Source organism: Camelina sativa, chromosome 10, assembly GCF_000633955.1.
Source record: "Camelina sativa cultivar DH55 chromosome 10, Cs, whole genome shotgun sequence".
Taxonomy (NCBI): domain Eukaryota; kingdom Viridiplantae; phylum Streptophyta; class Magnoliopsida; order Brassicales; family Brassicaceae; genus Camelina; species Camelina sativa.
Genome location: NC_025694.1, coordinates 2065482 through 2084060, shown reverse-complemented (window position 1 = coordinate 2084060; position 18579 = coordinate 2065482). Strand labels below are relative to the sequence as shown.

At 36.6% G+C, this 18579-nt stretch overlaps 5 protein-coding genes across 6 annotated transcripts; 2 read left to right on the top strand and 3 right to left on the bottom strand.

The window, feature by feature from the left end:
• On the bottom strand, nt 491-3374 carry LOC104716528 (cytoplasmic tRNA 2-thiolation protein 2-like). The gene is made up of 8 exons (XM_010433909.2): nt 3186-3374; nt 2574-2879; nt 2151-2499; nt 1971-2057; nt 1597-1718; nt 1415-1493; nt 922-1316; nt 491-752 (listed from the first exon to the last, which is right to left on the bottom strand). Exons 2-8 carry the CDS (start codon nt 2858-2860, stop codon nt 704-706), a joined length of 1368 nt encoding a protein of 455 aa, XP_010432211.1. The 5' UTR covers nt 2861-2879; nt 3186-3374; the 3' UTR covers nt 491-703.
• On the bottom strand, nt 3766-7252 carry LOC104716527 (protein MID1-COMPLEMENTING ACTIVITY 1). Of its 2 annotated transcripts, none has more exons than XM_010433907.2 (9): nt 7048-7252; nt 6285-6476; nt 5764-6199; nt 5274-5686; nt 4936-5051; nt 4734-4805; nt 4517-4623; nt 4142-4235; nt 3766-4052 (listed from the first exon to the last, which is right to left on the bottom strand). In XM_010433907.2, exons 3-9 carry the CDS (start codon nt 6172-6174, stop codon nt 4000-4002), a joined length of 1266 nt encoding a protein of 421 aa, XP_010432209.1. In that variant the 5' UTR covers nt 6175-6199; nt 6285-6476; nt 7048-7252; the 3' UTR covers nt 3766-3999. The 2 variants fall into 2 exon arrangements, with proteins under 2 accessions (XP_010432209.1, XP_019086581.1); XM_019231036.1 differs by lacking the exon at nt 7048-7252 and adding an exon at nt 6738-6828.
• Nucleotides 11472-12607, top strand: LOC104719963 (F-box protein At4g35930; the record flags this gene model as incomplete). The annotated part of the gene is made up of 4 exons (XM_019230646.1): nt 11472-11493; nt 11588-11664; nt 11781-11890; nt 11986-12607. Coding segments are annotated over 4 exons (483 nt in total), but the record flags the coding sequence as incomplete, so codon positions are not given.
• On the top strand, nt 12923-14960 carry LOC104716526 (glutamic acid-rich protein-like). The gene is made up of 3 exons (XM_010433906.1): nt 12923-13293; nt 13729-14116; nt 14236-14960. The coding sequence occupies exons 1-3, from the start codon at nt 13213-13215 to the stop codon at nt 14784-14786; spliced, it is 1020 nt and encodes a 339-aa protein (XP_010432208.1). The 5' UTR covers nt 12923-13212; the 3' UTR covers nt 14787-14960.
• On the bottom strand, nt 15072-17300 carry LOC104716525 (rac-like GTP-binding protein ARAC6). Its single transcript, XM_010433905.2, has 7 exons — nt 16686-17300; nt 16486-16573; nt 16254-16363; nt 16093-16156; nt 15581-15645; nt 15441-15506; nt 15072-15356 (listed from the first exon to the last, which is right to left on the bottom strand). Exons 1-7 carry the CDS (start codon nt 16782-16784, stop codon nt 15255-15257), a joined length of 594 nt encoding a protein of 197 aa, XP_010432207.1. The 5' UTR covers nt 16785-17300; the 3' UTR covers nt 15072-15254.

The following is an 18579-nucleotide window of genomic DNA, read 5'->3' as shown; positions in this document are numbered from 1 at the left end:
CACTAGAATCTCCGAGAGGGTCTTGTCGATTACGTTTCCGGCGTATTTTAGCAGCACTCTCCTTAATCTCACCATTGTCAAAGCTTTGATCTTTTACCCGGGTTTCTCTATTTTCCGATCTCCGGCAGAATCGTCCGGCGTTACGAATAGAGCGATGATTTTGGGACTTTTAAGTAAAACGCAAAACCTCCCCAATAAATTTGAAAGTTTCTACAGATCCCCCTATATTCTTATGAATTGCAAAACGGTCCTTTAATGTTTTAATACTTCGGGGAGAAAGTTTTCAGATATATGCCCTTGTCTTTTAGAGTTCTCGATTGATGTCCTCGATTCTAATATCGTGATGATTAGTCCATCAGTGTTTATAATTTTACAATTTACATGGATTGCTTATAAACCAATAAGGTGCCAAGAGAAACTTGTAAATATTACAAAACTTTACTTTTAACCCACGTATCATCCCGGCACTCCCCATGATTCTTGTATTGTATAGGTGAATATAAAATGTCATTCAATTGCTCGGTGATTTCACATCAAAACAATCATTGTACGAGAAGGGGTAAAACATTTGTAACATGTAAGTTGATATAAGATCTGCAATTAAAACCAAGATGATCCTGGCATTCTAAGATTATCCTTAAGAAGCATGAAAGGATTTCAACTTCCTCTCACATACCTTGTGCAAGCATCTAAAAATGCATATTTAGACAACCTCTTCATCGTCCAAGAGCAGACAGTCTTTTATTTTCTCCCTGAAATAATTAGAAATCGATGTTAGGAGTTTCAAACAGTGTTTCAATCAGTTTTGCTATTCGTTTTAAATCTGCTGCTTCCTAGATACATGAACTACCAATAATTATGAACATAGATTTAATGAAAAGGAGTACAAGTTTGAGATCAGAGTTATTGCATACTACCCACCTCAGATAAGCTTGACTGTTAACCTTTTGATGCTTCACTTGGGAAATCATGTGATCTGGCAGGAATGAACCGAATTGCTCACGAGATGATCCATCTTGTGGAAGTATTTGAAACCGGCAACTTGAACAGCAAGCAGCATAAAGGGCGTCGGATTCCTGGCCTTCTTCAAAATAATCTAACTCCGATGGGTCTGATCTGTTTTGCGGTCCATTGCAGATAGGACAGAAAGCTTCTGTAGTCATAGAACCGTCATATTTAAGATTGAATCTCTTTAGGCGCCTCTGAGTGGCCATAGGAACATTCGAGTCGTCTGTTTCCGGAATTTTGTTGAAGTAAAATGGAGTCAGCTTTGCAGCTGTCCGCACGATTGTGCATTCCCGAGAAGGATTTTCTTCCTGCGCAGAATATATTAAACTCAGAGATCAGCAAAAACAAAGTAACAGGCAGCCATGCATGCACTAAAGTATATGCAGAAGATGAGTTTGATTTGCACCTGCAACAGAGCGACAAATGAAGACACCAAGTCATTGATACCGCTTTGAGAACGACAAGCCAACTCCACAGTCTTTAGACTGCCCTGCCCAGAATATGTCAGATGTCACTCAACAGTTGGATTATGCAAGAATACGGTTCACTATAATAATACAATATAGACTAGGTAGCCAATATACGAACCCATCCAAAAGGCAGAGTCTAGTTATTTCCTGTCTAACACAATCTCGCAGTGGAAGTACAATGGGAACCTTCCATCTCGCATCAACATGCTGAATATCTGCTGATAGTGAATAACCTCGTCCCTGTCGCAAGAAAAAAAGCAATTTAACTCAAAACTCTAATGGAGCGTAGTCTAAACAGAATGTCCAAACAAAGTACATAAAAACTTGGTATTGAAACAAAAACTTTACATCAAAACTTAAATTTTTACTGATGTAATTCGTTAGGTCCTAAATATCTACATTCTTTGAGGTAGCCATTGCAATCGCTCTATGACATAAACTCTACAATGCAATCTATAGAAAACTAAACCAGAGAAAAGACAAGCAACACACCTTGACAGTAGCCGTAAGAACATGGGAAGCAATTCTCGACGTGCATGATCCCACCACTAATCTGTTGTACCCATTTTCAGAGGCAACCTAAAATGGATTATCAAGCAATATCAATTCAAAAAGATAGTTCCAAGCCTGATTTGTTTTCGAAAAGAAACATGAACAATAAAATACCCAAACCTTTTGCAAACACAACATTTTGAGATGCAACAGAAGGTCCTCTTTTCCAGTATCGTCAGGAACAGAATCTAAAAGCTTTACAAGCCTATCTCGTGGGTCAAGCGAGTCTGAACCAAAGACGCTTTCGATTGGAACAACATGGAGACCCTTTGCAGGTGGAGACAAACTTGAAACAGTAGATCGAATCCACTCAATTGCATCAATCATTTCCGTAGAGAGCGCAGGAAAAGGTGCAGTTTCGTCCACAAACGCAACACCAACACCAAAGACAGGTAAAGATCTATCTCGACTCGCCTCGTAATTCTTCAAAGCCTTGATTTGCAACTCATGCACAAATTGAAGAGCAACCCTAACATACATCAAACTTGCTATGTTTAGACAACAATCACTAACGTATCAAAAAAGAAAAGATGAGAGTGAAACCTGGAAGATGATCCGCCAGAGAAAGCAACAAGAACGTTATCTGAAGGAGTGATCATGGCATGAGAAGTAACAGCGAGACGGAACTTCCCAAAGACATTGTTCCTAAAACACTCGGCGCAGAACCTTCCATCCTCTGAGCCACCGTCCCCAAAGGTCATAGGCTCATTGCATTTACACTTGACACAGACACTCTCCTGAGTAATTACTGCATCTTCCACAATCTTGCTTACATTATCCTTCTCACGGTCATAGCAACCAGACTCACAGCCTGAGGAATTACAAGCCATGTTCCAATTCTCAAGCCAGCTGAGACAGTGATATGGCAAAATGAAGATTAGGAAATAGTAGAACACAGAAGAGTAGACAACACAATCAACATCTAATTCATGAGACAAAACAACCAGTGTCCGCCATTAACAAGCTTATCAAGAGATTGTTACTCTAAACGTAACCATTAGTCTGTTACACTCAAATCAGTATGTAATCAATGTAAATTGCTAAGTCTTGCTATCAAGAGAGAGAGAGAGATGTGAGCAGATTCATAATCGAAACAAACACATCTAATAAACAGAGAGATGTGAGAATCAAACAAGGAAATTAGTGATTAATTACCAGTTTGAGAGAGATATATAGTCGCCGCGATAGATGCTTTAAGAGTCGAAGAGGGTAGGACAGAGTTTGAATTAACTCATCCTTTGCGGCGTCGAAACACTTATGCGCGGTGGTTGGCCGCGGCGATGTTGGTTTAGGCGTTCGAAAGGGTCTCTACTTTGTCTGAAACTAGGGTTTAGTGGAAAAAAAAATTGGGGAAGAAGATGATATGTGGTGATTTACGAGTCTACCCTTACCGGTGAAACGATTACTTTTTACGGTTTGAGATAATAACGTTTTACGTAAACTGTGGACATGTAAAAGTAAAACCATCCATTAAAAAGAAACCGACAAGATTTGTCCAATTTGGGAGCAAGAGAATCATCAGTCATATCAATTTTTTTGTCGATGTTTCAGGCTTTTGGCCATGGTGGCGACTATCAATTTCTTTGTCGATGCTTTAGACTTTTGGCCATGGTAGTGACTGGTGATATAACTCAAACCCCTTTAACTGCTAGCATACGATTCCTGAATTTATATTTAAAACTACTATTTTGACCCTCAAAAACAGTCTGTTCCAATTGGATATATATACCCTCAATTTAAGCATGTGATAAAAGTAGGATTAGAAAATTAGTTAGTCTATTATGATACACACAACACAAATTTCTGAAAGTTCCATAAGAATCCCAAACAACTAATTTACATACGACAACGACTCAACAACACAAAACAAACACAAGTGTGAGTAATAATAAGAAGAAGAATCTATTGTCATATCCAGAGAGACAAGGACATATCGTTGTTTTGTTCACCTTTTGTATAATTTAAGAATTCAATGTTCCATGAACTGCGACGAAGGCGGACTTATTTTCGTCTTTTCCATACCTGCGAGGATATCAAGAGACATCATTATTCATCCTTCAAAGATTTAAGATCAAATATTCATTCTTAAGATGATTGTATGTAATGTATACCATAAGCCCCACGAATCTCAACTTCTCTCAGTTCTTGTACAAGAGCACAGCAACAACACATCACATGAGATAGAAAATCGTCAATTAACCCTCCCTGCCATATCAGAAAACATTATGCATTCATACCATCTTTTAAATGTGTGACATAAACAAACAACAGACATTTCACACTCTCAATCATTAAATATCATACACCATGATAGTTACTAGCGAATTGTTGCAGGTGACTAACTTAATCATTAACCATAATTTCATGAACATAATTGTTGTATTTGGTTTGCAAATGATAACCATTTTCTTTGAAGCATCTGGATGTTTGGGATCACAAAGCTTATTAAAACCGATTAGTATTCAAGGGAGTGGTTGAGAATGTACCGTGATGTTTAGTGTCTTCCTGAGTTTCCTCCTTACACAACAAGTGTAGCAGCAGCACGAAAGTATCAAAGAATATGCCATTAGCTCATTACATGCTTCAGCTGAAGCTGGGAGAAACAAAAGCAAAACAGAGTTGCTTATTAGTTTTCACATGTTTTAACTTTTAACTACCAAGTTGAAAACAATAATAAATTCACAGTGTTCGTATATCTCTTACAGATGTGCCTGTTAGATGCTGCAGTGGCAATCTTTGCCAAAGTACCACATGGGAAAAAGAATGTCTTCAAGCCTGTGGTTCAATCAGTAAATCATTCACAACTTTTCAGATAACAAGAAAGTACGGAATGTGAAACGATGATCCTCTATATAACGGAGAAAACAAAGTGAAATCACACTGGAAACAAGAAGTGGGGACATACAGAGAGAAGGTTCCGAGCAACAAGCAAGTAAGTCAGTATGCCATTCTTCATGGTGTTCTGCTAGTGATGCTCTTCGTGAAAGTAGATCATGCCCCGATGAAACATTAGAAGCGGATCTGCATAGAACAATTATGTAACCGACGTTATAGAGAAACATAGGACCAAATATTAGCCTTTAAACATGAAAAGCATTACAGTCACAGCAAGGTATTGGAGATTTTATTTCCTTAATCACATAATAATAGTATTTTCCTTGTAATTGGACAATAACACAAGTTGCATATAAAGAAAGCACATCAAGTTTGGATCTTTGAGCAGAACAAATTGGAGATTCTAACCTCGAGGCTGCACGACTACTGCTTTTCTTGGGAGTATCTTCTTCATAAGAATATTCTGTGTTCATGCTTGAGGTACGCTCAGCTTTTTTCGAAGCTTTCTTCGTGAGCTCCTTCTCAGAGTCAGGATCAACAGAAGCAGCAGCTTGTGTAACACCAATTAAACGCTGAATGACTTCACACTGAGCCACATCATAATGCTCCTGCGAACGCTGAAGTTCAAGCTGCAGTTTCTCGTTTTCTGTTTTGAGAGCTTCACAGAAACGCAAGTTAGGGTATGAGCAAGAGAGAGTCTTCTTCAGCACTGATGCTGCTTCTCTGGTGGATTCTTGTTTCAAAATAACATCTTGCACATGTCTGTCCTCTTCATCCAGAGTATACTCGCGCTGATCACGGTCAATATATTCAAACCTCTCCTGTAAAAAATCATCCAAATTTCAGCAAACCATAAATCAAAAAAGAACTTTAAGATCATAATTCAAGAAAAAGTTACCCGAATGCGAGCGTTATCAACCAATGTGATAAGAGGTATGATCTTGAGAAAACGATCAATCTCATCCTGATGTTTCCTAAACTGGTAAACAATGTTCCAACCCATAGCCAACAAGTAAAGATAGCTCCGGTCACGACAGCTATTGACGAGAAGGTAAGACCTCCTCAACGCATCCTCAAGCCCTTCAAGAGGCTCACGAGTCTCAGGATACTTCTTCATCTCAGAGATCTTGAGCTGTTCAAGCAAATTCCCAATGAGTTTGAGATGTTGAGCGAACTGACGACAGTTCTTCTTGTGCATCCATGCAGTATTGGCAGCTTTAACAATGAGCCCAATCAGCTTGACGGCATCTAAACCAGTCAGCTGAGCCACTGACGCAATCTCTCCAAGACCATCCCATGAATGTGACATTTTCTTCTTCGATCAATAACCGTTCCTGATTCACCATCATCACTTGCGTTAAAAGCAGCTCTCAACCAATCCCAAGATCGGAATTATCTGAGATTTTTGCGAAATTTTACCTTTTACTTAGCTACTGTTTTCTGGAAATTACCGGAATCAGAGAGTTGGATCCAAAGTTTTCTACAACGCCAACATTGGTGATAGAGATCGAGGACCGCCGCTAAATCAGAGGTCATCGCCGCCGCATCATATGGTAATGGAGGGGGAGTGAAGCGAGAGACTTGGCTATAAGAAGGGAGCAGTTTCTTCGACTGCGACAACAAAGAGAAAAAGGAAAAGTCCATAAGAGAAGAAGATACCAATCAAAAGAGATTCTCAAGGTCATTAGGCTTTTTTCTACGTCAAAGATCTTCAAAAAACCAAAAAAAAACAAAAATATATAAAAATCCCTAAAGATGATTTAATCTTTGAAGACTTGAAGCTGACGAAAGCGAAAGAGTAAAAAATCCAAAGACCAAAAAAAAAGTAAAAGAAGCGCAAAAAGAGGGAAGACAATGAACAGTTGTATTAACCTCCGCCGAGTAATACAAATTCGCCGGCGAAAAACTCCTCCGCCGAGAGTCAAGTCAAATGGAAAAAAAAAAAAAAAAAAAAAGAATTAAGAGAGAGGAAACAAAATCGGAATGCTCACATGATGGCATTGAAGAAGGCAACAGTTATACTTTTTCTCTTTCACGGATTTCTACGTATAAACAAAGACTAAATATTTTATTAAAGAAGATGATGAACACTACTGAAGTCTGGGAATTACAAAAAAAAAAAAAAAAAAAAAAAAAAAAAAAAAATTCCAGTTTGATACTTTTCAACCATNCGCAAAATCACCTGGAAGTTTCTTGGTCGTCGTCTTCGAATGAGGAGCAGAGAGAAGATTCTCTGCTGCAAGCGATGAAAAGAGTTTTAAAGCCAGAGGCAGAGATGATAGAGTCGTATTTTTTAGAAGACGGTTTGTTTTTGTCGATTTATGTTGCTTTCCCCACACCTTCACTTGCCACTCGTCGGAGCTCAAGAATCAAGATCCCCCTCCTCCATTATTTTTACCCATAAGCCCTGCCCAACTCTCTCTATTTACCATTATGCCCTCAGTTACTTTAAAACTAATAAAAATCATTAACCATACATTTTTTATTTTATTTAATCTTTAGCTTAAATGTGTTTTGTGTTACACGTTGCGGTTGATTGTACGTGACACAGTTGTAAACTACTAAAATACCTTAGTTATAGTACTATTAGTCTAAATCTCAAACTCGAGATCTTATTAAGTACATTGATAAGATGTGGGAATGTGAGATTATGAGACACCGTTGGAAATGTATAATGTATTACTTTCCGGTTAAGTTTTGTCTACTCTTACAGAAATGTAAATGTGACTTCCCTTATCTCTTTTTGTTGTCGGCATTAAAAAATTGACTTGGTATGAAACGAATAATGTAAATTCTTCGTTATACTTATTAGGCTGCACAACGACGTCGATCGATTTTTTTTTTATTGTTTTGTTTTACGTATCGAATGTATATGAAGTTATGAACAATTCCAACGACTAGAATCTAAAATGTATAAAAAATATTTTTAATATATCCGTATGGGTGTGGCCACTGAGATAAAACGAAACTCCTGGTAGGAAAATCTGGCAGGTGGCATATCAACATTTTATCTAGTAATGTTAGAACTTTAGCTAGCTTAGCTTGATGGTTCGTATTATAATGTTACGACTAAGATTGTGTGTTTCAGAAATAAACATTTGGATCGAGTCTTTATCCATAATGAGGGGCTCTAGTGGACCGCTTACTTATGATGTCGTGTTAGTATAAGACATTTTGTAAAATAATACGCACATATAGTATGAAAATAATGCGTGTTTATAATGCAATAAAAGTGAGATATGATGGCTTGAAATTGATTTGTCTTTGAATTGCAGACTCACTGTAATGATAATCGTTAAAGATAGGAAGGGTAATCCATGACAAATAAATCAACCTTTAGTCTCTTTTTCGGTTGGAATTGATTTGTCTTTGAATTGCAGTTATGGTAATTATGTCTTTTTAGTATTCGACATAGACTTTAGTTTAATTTGGTTTCCCCCGATCTTGCTGCACGTGTCTCACCATGATTGTTTTCTATACAGCTGGCGAAACGGACGGTAAACTAATAATCGAGTATTTTTCTCCTAAGGATAATTTTTCGGTTTTGAGACCAAAAACTAAAGTATATAAATGCATATGTGGGATCTAGAGATATTTTGGCACGTATACATTATGCATGTGTGGGAAGGGTGGACATTGGTGGGGGTGGTGGTGGTCCTTGCTGGAGTATGACTGCTTCGCCCTCTATCTTTTTTTAGAGTGCCTATATATAGTGCCAGATTAAATATATTACATGTTTCTGGGCAAAAAAAAAATGTCCCTTAATCTATTAAAAAACTTATTAATTTTTTTGAATTTTTTTGATTTATATATATTTATTTCGTGCCCTTTCTAGTCTACATATTGTGCCTTTTTAACTTACAAATTTTCTTTTTAAATATTTTTTTAACTTACAAATTTCTTTTTTGGTGTCCATTTTCTTATATGCATATGACCTTTTAATATATGTATCCAGGGTGGTTGTACTGTCCGCCCTCCTAGTTAAGCTGGCACTGCCTATATACCATGCGTTTTAATCTATAGATCTAACCATTTTTTCTTGTTACTGATTTTAGCATTGTAATAGTACTATAGTAGTTTCCCTATAAAGTTAAAATTTTGCAGTTGATCCATGACAAGTTGTCAAATACAATGACCAAACATGTTGATTTATTTATATAACCAGCTTGTAAATGTACATTTGATTCTTCTTTTTTAATCACTCACACATTAAACTCAAAAAATTACAAATGAAATTCCAATGCTAATCAAGACTGACCCAAAACGAAAAAAAAAAGTTGTAATCGTATAGATTGTATTAATCTCTTTTGTCTTGTGATAATCCAGATGAATGTTGAGGATACACAGTTTAAACAAGTGTATTGGTTATAAAGCCGTTCCTTTACCAGCAGTAATATATGCACAAAAGTTTATGTCAACTACCCATTTGCACTATTGGTATTGTTTAGTGCTGTAGTGCGTTTTACAAGAGCATTTAAGTTAATATTTTAAAACTGTTAAGAGGTCTATGCAAATTATACTAATGTACCTAATCATGAGAAAGAATACCTTAAGAAAGTTTAAATTTAAATATACACATTAATAACTTTGGCTTACGACGATATACTTGTTTAAATGCAATGAACGTGTGGGAATATATCACTTGCACGCCTATGAAACGTTTTTATTATCTCGAATGTGTTTTACGCAGCTACCGCTTACAGCTTTTCTATACAGATTTAAACTACATTACTAATCAGACTCAATAATTTATGCAACATCCTTGTAAAAGTAAAGAAAAGGGAACGACGTCTTGTTTATTGGAGGTAATAATAAAGATAGACAAACTGTTGTTTTAGTTGTTAGGTGAATTATCTCCATGTGGTTTTAGTTGGGAATAATCGTGCATCTTACTTTATAGTTATGCTACTATTAAAATAAATGAGTCTCGAAATGTCCTTATCTGTAACAATAAATGGGACAGCTAAATTTTCCATACGCACTTAAAATAAAAAAACAATACAAAATCACCACTAATATACAGTACTTAAAACTGATTTTTTTGGGTTATATTAGTGAAAATGGTCATCGAATGTCTAACACTTTGTCGGAATTTTATTAATTGATGATATTAACGAAAAAGAGTACCCCTCAAAAACCGTTGCTTCTGACCAGATAAATTAAATTATTAAACTATACGCATCAACACACTTTTGTAGTTTGCTTGCACCAAGGAATTTAGGAACAAACTCTTAAAACATAAGTAGTATTTATACAGTCAGCTCCCGCTAACACATTCTAACATAGTTCTTTGTCAGACGAACTCAATAGAAATACGACATGGGTTTACTCTGGTCTGGTTTGTATGATTATAGTAAAACAGTACTCACAGGTTAATAATGGTTAACGAGATGAATTTTATGTTCGACTGATGTAGTACACGAATTGTTAAATTTAATCGAACTATTCCGATTAATTTACACTATCAACATATTGTATATGTTTTTAATAACTTTATTCAGCTATTTACAACTAGTACATATATAAAAACTTATATATTAAGTACAATATAAACATATAATAAATAAAAAGTCATGTGCTAATCAACTAACCTGTAACAGAGTAGCTTTAAAAACCCTTTTCATGGTATAGACTAAAAGTTTATAGCACACTAATATAGGGGTTATACCAATCAGGCAAACCGGTGAATCAAGAATCATAACTTTTTGGTTTGTAGCAAGTATAATTAATGAGTTAAGGTTCTGGTTTGTTACAAATGGATTCCAAAAAAAAAGTAAAATAACTCACCACGATATAAATGGGTTGAACTTGATTAGTAAGCCCATGATATTTGTACATAAATAAGTTATGGCCCAAACAAAATAGACTTTTCCCAATACATACAACTGTAGCCTCCGTCGTCTACCAGACCAAACATCACGTGAAGCAAATAACAACAACAAGAAAGGGAAATTAATAAAGAACACGAGAAAAGAAAAAGGAAATTGAGATATCGTATTGTGATTTAATGAAAATCTTTTTAAGTTAAAGTTTCCCAAAATTTTGAATGTATTCACCGATACGTTACTACTACGTTACGTAAAATACATAGTATATAGAGAGGAAAAATAAAAACTCACAAGAGGAGGCACACTCGTACGTGTGATTGAGATTAATACAATTTGTCCTTTTTTATAAAACATTCAATTTAATCATGCTAAATTACCCCAACATTGGACCCGCACTTTAATATCTCCCATATTGTAAAAGTCCTAAGCTACCCTCTTTTCTCAAAAAGCGTTACAACCAGAAGAATAAGGACAAAAGCGTTATTACAATAAAGCAAAGTTAAAAAAACAAAAGAAGAGAGAGATGGTCGAATCTAATATCTAATCTGAACGCGCAATCTCCGCCGTCAAATTTGGTAAGAGCTAGTGAAAAAGGTCCCACGTCAGCGATAATATAGGATTAAACCACTCGTAACGTACCACGTATGTTATGCAGAGTTATTTGCTTTGGTAATTGTATTTTTTTGTAGTAGTAGTAGTAGTGTTTTTAGCAAAACACTTTGCTGAGGACACCTAAAACTCCTCAGGCTGATCCTTGCGTTTCAGATTCTCTTCTTGAATCTCTCCCCATGGATTTACTGGTAAGTTTATTTTCCACTTCACAGTTTCTGTTTAGTAGTCATCTGAATGTATGAAGTTAGTTCTTGAAATGTTCACACTCTCTGTATCTTACAGGGGTTAGGATAGTTTGCCATCTGCACCATGACCAGCTGAAGGCAGTTTTCCATGTTTCTCAGAGAATAAGAAAGGCTGTATGTTCTTTTCCCTGTTTATTTCTCTAGTTAGCATCCACAAAGGCTTCATCTTTGTTTGCTATTTTATTAGTTGGGCATTAATCTGTTTTGATTTTTTTCTTTTACTGAAATAGACCATGCTTGCAAGGCAATACCATTTCAATTATACAACACCAGACCGCTCAAGACAGGAGATGTTGAGTGTCATGACCCCAATGCCAATAAATCGTTGGCCATTTCGTAGGTAACATGTTTTTGCTTTGATTTTCACCATTTCGAAAAAGAGCATCAAACAACTTGTTTGGCTCTTAACAAAACCTTCATTGATGTAAAAAACAGCATAGGAGATGGGAACCCGAGAATGGTGTCAAGCCCACATACCCCAAAAGCACCAAAACATGCTCCTCGGCCACCCCTTCGAACCAAGCTCACAGAGATGAAGCAAATCACTGCTGTTCTTTTCCAAGACCAGGCAACGTTTCCTTCAAGATGCATCGTTCCTTCTGTTCTCCAAAGGCCGAGTTTGTTCAAACCAATGGCTCCAAAGCACCCTCGAGTGCTCTTCTATGAGGAGGAATTATGTCAAGCTGTTGCTCAAAACAACCTTACCTGATTACACTTGCTTGCTGCAATCAGACCCTTCACATGGCTTTCCCATCTCTGTTCATATTATTAGGTTTTGTCTTCATCGCATTATCGATCATTGCTCTTGATGATCATCATCACCTATATAGTAGTAAGAAGCATGCAAGTTTTGTAGCAGTGCTAGTTCTGGGGTTATAGGCAATCTCATAGTATCTATTATCATTTAAGGTTTTTAAGTTTCTAGTCTCTTGAGTTTGTCATCATAATAAGCATGTGTCTTTTGGTTTGGTCAGTTGAGTCATGTGTATATATTTTCTGCATCTATCTGGATCAGTGGCTTTTTTTTTTATATATATTATAAAAATTATTGCTTTTGCTTGCTTTATTTCTCACTGTTCTCTCAAGTTCTCCAATAAAATGGACCGTACCAAAACAGAAGTCAATAAAATCGACTGAACTGAAATATGAATTTAGTATCTTTAACCTGGTATCACTGTATCAGGCTACTTCATAAAGCAGCCGATGATATTAATTGGGCCAGCGGGCTTATTGGGCTTGAAGCTTATGCCAAACCAAAGTGTGTAAGTCTCATAGGACGCGTGTAACATACTACTATCCGTGTTACCAAACAAGACTTGTTTACCATTTGGCTATAAATAAAGGTTGTATGCCTTCGTAACAAACACTTTTAATTATTTTCATCGGAGAGCTTCGAAGGGTTAGAGAGATCTCGCGGCTCCTTCGTTCTTCTCCGCTCAACTCTATACCTACGATTCTTGGCTTTTGTATCCACTGTAACTTCGTAGATTTGATTTTGGCGCGTTATTAGAAACCATCCTTAAAACCCAAACTTGTTGGTTGGTCTCTCGCGATCGATCTAGGGTTTCGCGAGATCTGAGATTTCATCTTTTCCGATTCACCTCCGCAATCCATTTTTTTTTTGGCTGTTGCTTGGATTTGTGAGTAATCGGGTGTTAAAAGATGTCTCGGTGTTTCCCATTCCCACCACCTGGTTATGTACTAAACGGAATCCGCGATGAGGCTATGATCGTATCGATCAAGGTTTGTTTGAGCATTTTAAATCTCTCGGTCGGTTTTGGTTTCGGGTTCATGAGATTTTGAATGCTCAGCTTCCTTGAGTTACTTGATATGTTAGGGTTTGTTAAATTGATGCAAATTTGTCGGCTTGAAAAGAGAGATGGAGATAGAGAGAGTTTGAGATTTTTTTTGTTTCCTATTGAAAAAAGATGATCTTAAGTTGCGTTTAAAAAGTCAAAAAGCACGGATTCGAATCAATGTCCCCATTTCAAAACATACGAGTCTAGTAACATTGTTTACTACTCTAACCAAAATGTTTACGAGTCCATTTTTATAAATGGTTACGCAATTTGGAATTTAAGGGTTGTTGTTCTATCTGAGGGCTTTGTTTCTGATTTTTATGGAATTTAGCAAGTTCTGTGAACTGATCGTTGTTACTACTTTTGTTAATATATTCAGGGGGCAGAAGAGAAAGCTAAGAAAGAACAACGGAGGAAGGATAAAAAAAGAGATAAAAAGGAGAAGAAGGATAAAAAAGATAAGAAGGAGAAGAAGGATAAGAAGGAGAAGAAGAGGAAGGACAGAGATGGAAAGGAAGGTGGAAGCGAAAAGCACAGTCATAAGAGACGGCGTAAAGAAGAAGGTGCCAAAGTTGATATTTTTCGCGAACTTAAAGAAAGCGAGATCAATTGTTTGGAGAAGAGCAGCCTTACTGTAGAGCGTGAGCTGCTTCAGTCGACGTCCCAAAACTCTTGTGATAGCACTCTTAACAGCAATGAGACACTACCGAAGCACAAGGAGAAGCAGCAGCCTCTCGATGGTGGTAGACATAATAACAATGACTCGGGTGAGTTTGTTTGTGTTTCTTCCTTCCCCGGGGAAGGATATAGTATTCTTGTTGGGTCTAATTTCCTTTTCAGGACATTGATGACATTCTTTCTTCAAATTGTTGATATGAATTTGAAGAAAGCATCATTCGGATCCGTTTGCCTATCAGAAGGCAGAAAGATCCCGACGTGATGACGACCAACAAGGATCAAGAAACTCCGTGTCCTTCCCGGGGAATAAAGTTAGAGTCGTCCCAGCTTGCTAGTAGAGAGCCGGTTATTCAACATCCTTGTTCCACTTCTGCACCAGAACATGTTTCAAAGCCACGAGAAGAGAAAAGTAAAGATCCCGTTTTTAGAGGGAAACACCACGGTAAAGAGAAGAAGAAAGCCGAAACTTACCAACTTACTAAAAGCCGATGCAGTTGCCATCCATCCGTGGTGTTGCAGTTCTTGAATGTAGTTGAGAATTGGGTTCCTAACACGATCGAGACAAGAGTAGACCCCATTAACTCCGAAGATGAAGAATGTTGGTGGTCCATGAAGAAGCCAAGTATCCCCACTGAAAGATGCATACAACTTGACAGAAACAATGAGATCACGCAAGTAGGCAATTCAATGGGGTGGCCATGTGCTCGCCTTTTACCAGAAGCTGATGTCTATGCCTTACCTTACACTGTCCCGTTCTGATAACATCAGAGAGCAGCAAGTTTTTAACGAAGAACCTGGTCGAGTCATCCATGTACCGGACCAGACAATTTTTTTGGTTTAGCCTTAAAATTCCAAGGTTGTATGAGAGAACACACCGTTTGTTATTCTTTGCGGTTGGTAAACCATATAGTAATATCAGTATTCCGGTCTCTATATCTCTCTTGCTCTTACAACAATAGAATGAGAAATTGAGATTCCCTCGAGATGGAAGTTTCATGTTGGAGTGTGGATCAACACCATTACAATTGATAATACTTTGTTAAATGACTAACAAACATCAGCCCTCGCGGCTATCAGTTAAAATAGAAGTTGAATTAAACCCACAATTCGTTTGTCAAGGAAACTACAAATGAATACGGAAAACAACAAGAAAAAAATTGAAAAAGCAATACTTTTTTAAACCACCCTGTCATCGAAAAGAGCTTCTTGACTTCGATGAGAGAGCTACTACAAAATGGAGCAGGCCTTTTGTGCTTTGTTCTTCTTTTTCTTCTGCTTCGGAGGTTGAAGGACCACTCTGATCGCTGCGTCGAACACGCCCTTTACATTCTGCAGTTATATATATAGTCACATTGCTGTCATCAAAAAGATGAATCCAATGATGATTCATGAGATGCCTTTTATTCTTTTTACCTCTTGTGATTTTGAGCTGCACTCGATATAAGCAGGCGCTCCAATTAGCTTCTTCAGCTCCTCTCCCTTCGATGCAGAAATGATTAACGGCTTTAGGTAACACTGATCAAATAGCGCAGAGGAAATAAAAGTATTCTTACCTGAACAGTGGTAATAGGGACAGCACCAGGATGGTCGATAAAGAACTGTTTGTCATCTCGAAGATCTGACACGAACCAAGGTTAGATAATAAAAAAGGGCAAGATCGTAGATTCAGATGCAGCAAAGGATCATGATTTATATAACCAAACATTTCACTAAAGATCTTGCAAATGCCTTTTATACACTTGCTATAAATTAGTTCTTTCATTGGATGATGCTTAAAGGCGTGCGATTGCCTCTTGAAATGAAGGTTATGTAAAAGGTCATTATTATAGCGTATGGTTGCTTATTACAATAAGCACAAGATACAAGAAGAAACCTATTGAGCAATGATATTCTAGCCTCGGGGTTCACCTAATGAATACAAATATTGAACATGTAGAAGCTTGAACCACAACCAAGAAAATGTGAAGTTATGTCATCTATTGTCATCATGTATGTATATCAGAGCAGCTTAATAAAAAGTGAAAATAGGAAAAATGCATAAAAGGAAATGTCAGGAGGAACTAACCTAGTTTGGTACCAACGAGGACGATTGGAACACCAGGAGCATAGTGCTTCAACTCTGGGATCCACTGTAAAAAGAAAGAAAGAGAAAAAGATGAAGCAGCAAAAATTATAAGACCCCCCCAAAAAAAAGAAGATAACGAAGTCGCAAAGAAAAAAACGAACCTTCTTGGAAACATTCTCATAACTAGCCTTACTAATGAGGGAGAAGGCAAGAATGAAAACATCAGCACCGCGGTAACTCAAAGGTCTTAATCTGTTATAGTCCTCCTGCCCTGTATAAATATAATGAAAGACCAAAACTTTTTAAGAGTCCCTCTCTGCCTAATTTATCAAACGAAAACAATAAAAGCTATCTATCTCCAAAGGAGGAAGGAGGAGAGAGTATAAACCAAACCTGCACTATCCCACAATCCGAGATTGACGGTGGCACCATTAACAACCACATTGGCACTGAAGTTATCGAAAACAGTCGGAACGTAATCCTGTGTCCAATTTTTAACAAGAATGTGTAATGTATTATATATATATGGATGAATCAAGGAAAAAAAGAAACAAAATTGACATGATGAAACAAATGGGCAATATATAGAGTACCGTGGGGAAGGTGTTGCTGGTATAAGAAATCAGCAAACAGGTTTTACCAACAGCACCATCACCAACGGTGACGCACTTTATGAACCTTGAAGCGCTCATTGTCTCCACCTTTTCTTCTTCTTCAGAAACTTAACAGACCGGAGCCCAAAAAACGTTTTGATGATGACACACACACACAGAGACAATTACAAAAGTTTTCTTTTTTTAAAAAAAAAAAAATCGAACCTCAGATCTAAGAAAACACCTGAGGAACCCAGAAAAACCCACAATGTGAAGCTAATAATAATTCCCCCACCATTACCATTTCAATTCACCATCTCAAGAAGAAAGAAAGAAACCCCTAGAAATGCAAAAAAATTGTGGAAACAAACCCTAAGGAGAAATGTCAGAGAGGGTGTGATCAAGGATCAAAAGGAAGGGAGGAGAAGATGATGATTGAATTAAACAAAACAAAACAAAAGGAACGTGTAGACAATAATGATTTGGATGTAAGAGGACTACAGAGAGAGAGAGAGAAGTAGAGAAAAGTGATCGGCCGGAAATAATTGCCATTGAAGCGTTCCGCTCTTTAGTGGATTAATCTCCCCCATTCAACCTTCCCCCTATTGTTTCGCTAACTCTTTTTTTTTTTACTTTTTACTTCTTCTTCTTCTTTGAAAAAAATTAAAAAAAAAATTCTTTTTTTGTTTTCCTGTTTGATTTTATTGTAGCAAATTTCCATTTCCATTCAGGCCTAGATACAATATCAAGATACAATATCTGGACGTAACATTAGATCATGTTCGTTTGAATATCTGGACGTAACATTAGATCATGTTCGTTTGTGTTACTGGTTCATGTATCCATTAATTATATCTCGATTCAATTATGTTTGTTTTGTAATTTGATATCTGTGTCTAGATACAATATATGTAAAATACCCAAAAAATCCTTTATTTTATGTTGAATATATTTTAGTGGTTTAAATTTACTTATGTTTTTCATTATTTTCATATATATTAAATAAATATTTAAAAATGAGATTTTGTGTTTTTGGTAGAAAAACAAAATTTTGCAGTTTTGGTGGGAAAACAAGATTTTGCGCGTTTGGCGAGAAAATAAAATTTTGCATTTTTTGCGGAAAAACGTAATTTTGCAGAAAAAAGATTTTGTGGTTTTGGCGGGAAAAAGTAATTTTGCGGTTTTGGCGGAAAAACAAGATTTTGCGAGTTTGGTGGAAAAACGAGATTTTGCAGTTTTTACGGGAAAACGAGATTTTGCGGTTTAGGCGGGAAAACGAGATTTTGCGGTTTTGGCGGGAAAACGAGATTTTGCGAGTTTGGCGGGAAACATAAATTTGTGGTTTTGGCGGGAAAACAAAATTTTGCAGTTTTGGCGGGAAAACGAGTTTTTATGTTTTTGTGTTTTTTTGGTAGGAAAACGAGATTATGCTATTTGACGGAAAAAACGAAATTTTGCGGTTTTGGCGGAAAAATGTAATTTTGCGGTTTTGACGGGAAAACGAGATTTTGTGATTTTAGAGAAATGAGATTTTGCAGGTTGGTGGGTGAAGAATTGGAATTTTAGAGTTGTATGTATATTAGAATTAAGAAAACAAATTTTGTAATTATTTAATTAAAATAGGGGTATTTTTGACTTTTACAAATTATGGATGAGTTTACCTCATCCAAACTCTCTAAAAAATCTCATCTACAAATTCAGTTTTTTTAGATGAGTTTTTAAAATGTATCTAGATATTGTATCCAGATGAATTTCTAATTGTTACTAAACGAACAACAATAAGCATTTACATCCAGATATTGCATCAAACCAACATGACCTAAATTGTTAATTCTATGGTTAATTTATTATTATTATTTTCTCGCATCCAGATATTTCATTATTTTTTTTAATA